At 40.5% G+C, this 8,336-nt stretch overlaps 1 protein-coding gene across 1 annotated transcript in view; it reads left to right on the top strand.

Moving 5' to 3' along the window:
- The window catches only part of LOC101346231 (adhesion G protein-coupled receptor E4-like), a 66,626-nt gene extending 58,502 nt beyond the window's left edge, over positions 1–8,124 (top strand). Inside the window, exons 10-11 of the mRNA XM_023733081.1 lie at positions 6,160–6,255; positions 7,266–8,124. Coding sequence (XP_023588849.1) covers positions 6,160–6,255; positions 7,266–7,385 — 216 coding nt within the window. The 3' untranslated portion in view covers positions 7,386–8,124. The remainder of the gene's footprint in view (positions 1–6,159; positions 6,256–7,265) is intronic.
- The last annotated feature ends 212 nt before the right edge of the window (positions 8,125–8,336 follow it).

The raw sequence follows: 8,336 nt of genomic DNA on the forward strand, positions 1-8,336 counted from the left end.
GGCGCCCCAGAAAGCATGGCCCCTGGTCTCTCCATCACCCCAGGACTAAAACAATTTCCAAGGCCAACTCTTCAGACAGGGATTGGACTGGACTGTGGGACATAAAGTGATGCTTGTGAAGAATATGCCTCTTAGACAAGTAGATATAAGAGACCAAAGGGGCAGCTTCTGTCCAGAGGTGAGAAGGGAAGGCAGAGAGAGATAGGAGCTGGTTGAATGTTCATGGGGAATCACGGGCGGAGGGGAGGAGCGTGCTGTCGCAGAATGGGGTGAGCCGTTGGGGTCTGACAACAACGTATGTTAAAAAAATATTCTGTATGGGAGACTAACTTGAAATGTAAACTTCGTTTAATTACAACAATAAAAAAAAACCATAGAACTATAAACACAAAGAGTGAAGTCTAACATGAACTACTTGTGGACTTTAGTTAATAATAATGTATCACTATTTGTTCATCACTTGTAACGAATATACCACAGGTATGCAAAATGTTACAGTAGGAGAAACTATGTGCAAGGGCGAAAGGGTCTATGGGAACTCTCTGTACTTTCTGGGCAATTTTTCTGTAAACCTAAAACTGCTTTAAAAAATAAAGCCTATTTTAAAAAAAAATAGAACTGGAGAAGAGCTGCCTCCTCAAAGCAGAGTCGACCTTAATGACGAGGATGGAGTCAAGTTTTTGGGACCTTCATTTGCTGATGTGGTATGACTCAAAATGCAAAGAAACAGCTGAAAACATCCATTAATAATCAAAATGTGATATGTATGTAGTATGAGTCTAGGAAAATTGGAAGTCATCAAAAATTAAATGGAATGCATAGCTCGATATCCTAGGCATTAGTGAGCTGAAATGGACTGGTATAGGCCATTTTGAATCAGACAATCATATGCTCTACTATGCTGGGAATGACAAATTAAAGAGGAATGGCATCGCGTTCATCGTCATAAAGAGTAAAGATCTATCCAGAAGCACAATACTGTCAGTGATAGGATAATATCCATACGCCTACAAGGAAGACCAGTTAATACAACTACTATTCAAATTTACTCACCAAACACTAAGGACAAAGATTGAAAATTACCAACTTCTGCAGTCTGAAATTGATCAAACATGTAATCAAGATGCATTGATAATTACTTGTGATTGGAATGTGAAAGCTGGAAACAAAGAAGGATTGGTAGTTGGAAAATATGGCCTTGGTGATAGAAATGATGCCAGAGATCATATGATAGAATGTTGCAAGACCAACTACTTCATTGCAGCTACTTTTTTTTCAGCAACTTAATGGTGACTATACACATAGACCTCACCCGATGCAATATACAGGAACCAAATAGACTACATCTGTGGAAAGAGACAATGGGAAAGCTCAATATCATCATTCAGAACAAAGCCAGTGGTCAACTGAGGAATAGATTATCAATTGCTCCTATGCAAGTTCAAGTTGAAGCTGAAGAAAATTAGAACAAGTCCATGAGAGCCAAAGTATGACCTTGAGTATATTCCACTTGAATTTAGAGATCATCTCAAGAACAGATTTGACACATTGAACACTAATGACCAAAGACCAGATAAGTTGTGAAAGGACATCATACATGAAGAAAGCAAGAGGTCATTAAAAAGACATTAAAGAAAGAAAAGACCAAAATGGATGTTAGAAGAGACTCCGAGACTCGCTCTTGAACATAAAGTAGCTAAAGTGAAAGAAAGAAATGATGAAGTAAAAGAGCTGAACAGAAAATTTCAAAGGGGTGTCTCAAGAAGACAAAGTAAAATGTTATAATGAAATGTGGAAACACCCGGAGATAGAAAATCAAAAAGGAAGAACATGCTCTGTATTTCTCAAGCTGAAAGAACTAAAGAAAAAAAATCAAACTTGAATTGCAATATTGAAGGATTGTACAGGGGAAATATTAAACAAGGCAGGAAGCATCAGGAAAATGGAAAGAATACACAGAGTCACTATACCAAAAAGAAGTGGTCGACTTTCAACGATTTCAGGAGGTAGCATGTGCTCAAGAACTGAAGGTACTGAAGGAAGAAGTCCAAGCTCCACGGAAGGCAATGGCGAAAAACAAGGCTCCAGGAATTGACAGAATGCTAATATAGATGTTTCAGAAAATGGATGCAGCACTGGAAGCGCTCACTTGCCCATGCCAAGAAATTTGGAAGACAGCTACCTGGTCAACCAATGGAAAGAGATCCTTATTTGTACCCATTCCAAGAAAGGTAACCCAACGGAATACAGAAATTATTGGACAATATCATTAACATCACACACAAGTAAAATTTTGCCGAAGATCATTCAAAAGCAGTTGCAGCAGTACATCGCCAAGAAACTGCCAGAAATTCAAGCTGAATTCAGAAGAGGACGTGGAAGAAGGGGTACCATTGCTGATGTCAGATGGATCATGGCTGAAAGCAGATAATACCAGAAAAATATTTGCTTGTGTTTTATTGACTATGCAAGAGCATTCAACTCTGTGGATCATAACAAACTATGGACAATATTGTAAAGAATGGGAATTCCAGAACACTTAATTGTGCTCATGAGGGAACTGTACTTAGACCAAGAAGCAGTCATTCCAAAAGAACAAGGGGATACTGTGTGGTTTAAAGTTAATAAAGGTGTGCAACAGGGTTGTATCTTTCACTGTATTTATTCAATTTGTATGCTGAGCAAATAATCTGAGAAGCTGGACTATATGAAGAAGAATGGGGCATCAGGATTGGAGGAAGACTCATTAACAACCTGCATTATTTAGATGACACAACCTTGCTTGCTGAAAGTGAAGAGGACTTGAAGCACTTACTGATGAAGACTAAAGATTACAGAAAGAAAATGTTCTACATCATACTTTGGTGAGTAGTGTCTGGGGTCTTAAAAGCCTGTGAGTGGCCGTCTAAGATACTCCATTGGTGTCACCCTTTCAGAAGCAAGGGAAAAGGAAGAAAACTAAAGACCCAAGGAAAAAATCAGTCCAAAGGACTAATAGGCCACAACTACTATGGCCTCTACCAGACTGAGTCCAGTACAACTAGATGGTGCCCAGCTGCCACCACTGACTTCTCTGACAGGGATTACAGTAGAGTGCCCCAGCCAGAGCAGGAGAAAAAAGTTGAACAAAATTCTAACTTAAACAAAGAGACCGGACTTACAGGTCTGACAAAGACTGGAGAAACCCTCAGAGTATGGCCCCTGGACACCCGTTTGGCCCAGAAATGAAGTCACTCCGGAGGTTCACCTTTTAGCCAAAAATTAGACAGGCCCATAGGACAAAATGAGACTCAAGGGGCATGGACACCAGCCCAAGGGCAAAGACTAGAAGGCAGGAGAGGACAGGAAAGCTGGTAATAGGGAACTCAAGGCTGAGAAAGGTGAGTACTGACATGCCCTAAGGTTGTTAACTAATGCCATAAAACAATGTGTGTGCTAAGTGTTTAATGAGAAGCTAGTTTGTTTTATAAACCTTCGTTTAAAGTTCAGTTATAAAAAAAAACTTGTGAGTGGCCATCTAAGATACTCCACTGGTCTCACCCTATCTGGAGCAAGGGAGAATGAAGAAAACCAAAGACACAAGGGAAATATTAATCCAAAGGACTAATGGACCACAACTACCACAGCCTCCACCAGACTGAGTCCAGCACAACTAGATGCTTCCTGGCTACAACACTAACAGGTCTGACAGGGATCACAATAGAAGTGTCCTGGACAGAGCTGGAGAAAAATGCAGAACAAATTCTAACTCATAAAAAATGATCAGACTTACTGGTTTGACAGAGACTGGAGAGTATGGCCCCTGAACACCCTTTTAACTCAGTACGGAAGTCACTCCTGAGGTTCACCCTTCAGCCAAAGATTAGACAGGCCCATAAAGCAAAACAAGACTAGACGGACACACCAGGCAAGGGGCAAGGGCGAGAAGGCAGCGGGGGACAGGAAAGCTGGTAATGGGGAACCCAACGTCAAGAAGAGGAGAGTGTTGATATGTCGTGGGGTTGGCAACCAATGTCACAAAAAAAGTGTATAAATTGTTTAATGAGAAACCAATTTGCTCTGTAAAGCTTCATCTGAAGTACAATTTAAAAAAAAAAGTGACAGCAAAAAAAAAAAAAAGAAATAAAAAGATCCATTGCATTGGGCAAATCTGCTACAAAAGATCTCTTTAAAGTGTTGAAAAGCAAAGATGTCACTTTAAGGACAAAAGTTCACCTGACCCAAACCATGGTGTTTTCAATAGCTTCATATGCATGCGAAAGCTGGACAATAAATAAGGAAGACTGAAGAAGAATTGAAGCCTTGAATTGTGGTGTTTGTGAAGAATATTGAATATACCATGAACTGTCAGAAGAATGAATAAATCTGTCTTGAAGGAAATACAGCCAGAATGCTCCCTGGAAGCAAAAATGGTGAGACTTCATCTCAAGCACTTTGCATATGTTATCAGGAGGGATCAGTCCCTGGAGGACATCATGCTTAATAAAGAACACAGTCAGTGAAAAAGAGGAAGCCCCTTAAAGTGGTGGATTGACACAGGGGCTGCAACAATAGGCTCAAGCATAACAATGATTGTGAGGATGGCACAGGACCAGGCGGTGTTTCTTCTGTTGTACATAGGGTCGTTATGAGTCAAAACTAACTTGATGGCTCTTAACAACAACAACAACACCTCAAGCTCAGAGAGACTTTAGCTCTAATTCAATTTCTTCCACTGTGTGTGTTGCTGTGTGACATTGGGTGGGCTGTTTACCCTCTCTGTGCCCCAGTTTTTTCATCTGCGAATGCAGCAATATCTACTTTATAGTGTTGAGGATGAAATGAGATAATGCAATATAAATAACCCAGCAGAGTCCTTGGCAGACATTAAGTTCTCATTGAGGGTCATTATTATAATTTTACTCATCATATATATTAGGAATAGCTTTCCTGGCTTTGTCCCTTGTGACTGACGGGAACTAACAGCAGTTAAGACCCGAGTTACCAACAGACAAGCATTCCAATTTATTAATTCCTTTCCAGTCCTTTAGTGCTTTCTGAATGCTTGGTACTCCTCACACATGGAAGAAGTAAAGTACAACTTACATGTCTTGGCAAAATAATGCTGAGCATTAACTATTTAACAGTCATTTTTAACATGTTAAGTACATTCAAGTAAGGCAATTCATAGGATCACAATGGGTGGTTTAGTGCAGTGGTTAGTGCTAGAGTTCTGAAGTAAAAATGACAAGATTTTGAATGCTTGGTGTGTGACCATGGACAAGTCAATTTATCCCCAAGAGCCTCAATTTCTTCATCACTAATTGAGGGTGAGAGAAACACCTTCCTCATCAGATTGAATGACACAGTGCATGCAAAGTGCCTGGAACATAGCTTGTTGTTTGGTGCCGTTGAGTCGATTCCGACTCATGGCAACCCCATGTGACAGAGTAGAACTTCCTCATAGGCTTCCCTAGGCTGTAATCTTTACAGGAGCAGATAGCCAGGTCTTTCTCCTGCGGAGCTGCTGGGTGAGTTTTCATTGCTGTGCGGGTTTGCATCTTTGCGTGGATTTGCAGCTTTCAGTTAGCAACCAAGTGCTTAATTTTTGCACCACCAGGGCTCCTTGGAAGATAGTTAAGGTTCAATAAATGGTGACCTTCTTCATCATCGTCATCACCACCACCACTATCATCATCTTCATCAATATCATATTTCACCATAATCACATTCATTATCATCATCATCATCACCATAATCACCTTCATCATCTCCATCACCGTCACCATCTATATCATCACCATCATCATCATCTTCATCATCATGTCATCACCTTCATCATCGCCAAAGTCACTTTCATTATCATCATCATCACCATAATCACCTTCATTATCTCCATCATCATCACCACCTACATCATCATCATCATCATCCATCATCATCACCATATATAGAGCCCTTATGGTTCCTGGCATTTAGTAAGCACCTTTTCTATAGCTAAGAGAGTTTAATATAAATAAAACGAACCAGCATGAGCATGGCCAAGATTGTACAGAAAACCCTTGAAGAGTAATAGCGGGTAGGGCGGGGCATCTGTATCTGTAGTCTCCCATTTTAGGGTACTTTGTTTTGCTCCAAGCTCTGGATGTAATGCAGCCTCTATATTCTTCAAACTTCCAGGTGCGAATGGAATACAAGAAATGGTTTAGTGGGATGTGGAAAAGGTCTGAAATGGAAAGCACTGAGCTGTCTCCCTCTACTACCTACACCAAAGTGGTAAGATCCACCTCTCTGCAATGCCTTGAACTTTTCTGAACCCAACATCTTGTGCTACCAGGAGCTTCCTGGTTCCTTGATATGAAAGAAAAGAGAGATTGCACTAGGTTCCTACCACTATGCAACTGAAGTTTCTGTTTTTTGAGACCACAACCAGAAGAGCTCTTCCTTCCTTCTCTCATTTCCTCTCTTTCTTTCTTTCTTTATTCCTTGCTTCTTTCCTCCTTTCTACAGTCTTTCCACAATTATCCAAAGGATATTTGTCCAAATGTCATCATTTATTTAACAAATACTGATTGTGTGTCTAGTATGTCTAGGCACTGTTTTAGGTGCTGAGGAAACAATCTTACAATCATGATTGAACCTCACAGCTGCCATCACTGCAGTGTTTAAGTGGAGCCTGGATTTAAATCCCAGATCCACCACTTTCAGGTTGCCCAACCTTGAGCAAGTGACTTAACTTCTCTGTGCCTTACTTTCCTTATTTGTAATATGGGGATAATAATACTATATATCACATCATGAGGATTAAATGAGGTCATATAAGTGCTTAGAATGCTCCTGGCACACAGGAAGCACATTGTGCTTGTAAAAAGATAAAATGATAACATAAACTAAAAAAGAACCATCATCCTTGGTGTTCTTTGAGAAAAGTCAAATATTGCGGCACTTTCTGAGCATTGGACCTTGCAGAAATTCTAGCTGTCATCCCTAGGCATGCTAGGAGTTTTAATTAATTTTTGAGGGGTTAATTTCTCCTCGGAGCACCCGAGTGGTTCAGTTCATGCTCTCAACTGCTAACCAAAAAGTTGGAGGTTCAAGTCTACTCAGAGGCATCTCGGAAGAAAGACCTGGCAACCCACTTCTGAAAAATCAGCTATCGAAAACCCTATGGAGCACAGTTCTACTCTGATACACATGGGGTGGCCAAGAGTTGGAGTTGACTGACATCTACTGGTTTGGTTTGGTAATTGCTCTTCAGCTTTCTCCATATTATCTCCCCCAATTAGGACAGACCCAGAAAGTCATCAGAGTTTGTACAAAGACGAAACGCCAAAGAAATCACGTTCACCCAACCTGAGCTGCCAACTGATCTTGCCACTGTTTCTTGGCAAAAGACGGAGAAATGATCTGCTCATCCTTGGTTCCCCCTTGTGGTCACGCGTAGATTGGACAAATGCCACCATGTGCATCTCTTCACTGTGAAAAGTCTTGACTCCTTCCTTTATTTTGGCCTCTTGCTTGCTAGAAAGAATGGGACACATGGAGAATTCTTACAGCCAGCATCCGATATTGGGTCATGAGCCATTAAGTGCTCAAGGGATGCTTTTTTTTTTTTTGGCATCTGATTTGTTTTTATTGTTGTTGAAAGTATACACAGCAAAATATATGTCAATTCCACAATTTCTACATGTACAATTCAGTGACATTGATTACATTTTTCAAGCTGTACAACCATTATCACCCTCCTTCTCCGAACGTTTCTCCCACATTAACATGAACTCACTGCCCACTAAGCTTCCTATCTGACCTTTCAAGTTGCTGTTGTCAATTTGATCCCGTATAGATAGGTCTTCCAAAGAGCACGATGCTCCAGGCAAACATTTTTTACTAAAAACGACTTATTGTTTGGTTTCAAGAGGACTTCAGGAGATATTTTTGGTTTAAGGTTTAAAGATTATCTCAGGGCAACAGTTTTGAGGATTTGTCCACCCTTAATTGCTTCAGAAAGCCTGGTGGAGTCTATAAGAATTTGAAATTCTCTTCTGCATTTTCCCACTTTGATCAGGATCCTTCTATAGAATGTTTGATCAAAATGTTCAGGAATGGTGTCTGGGCACCATCCATTTCTTCTGGTCTCATGGCAAAGGAGGCAGTTGTTCATGGAGGTAGTTAGCCACACATTCCATTTCCTCCTCCTATTCCTGCTCTCCTTCTTCCTCAGCTGCTCCAGGTGAATTGAGACCAATTGTTGTACTCTGTCCTATAGGGTGACTATGAGTTGGAATCAACGACAATGGGTTTCTCCATGGTCTAGTAACGCATCAAAAGATTGAATGGGATTATGCAAATAAGGTGCT

Source organism: Trichechus manatus, unplaced genomic scaffold, assembly GCF_000243295.1.
Source record: "Trichechus manatus latirostris isolate Lorelei unplaced genomic scaffold, TriManLat1.0 scaffold00057, whole genome shotgun sequence".
Taxonomy (NCBI): domain Eukaryota; kingdom Metazoa; phylum Chordata; class Mammalia; order Sirenia; family Trichechidae; genus Trichechus; species Trichechus manatus.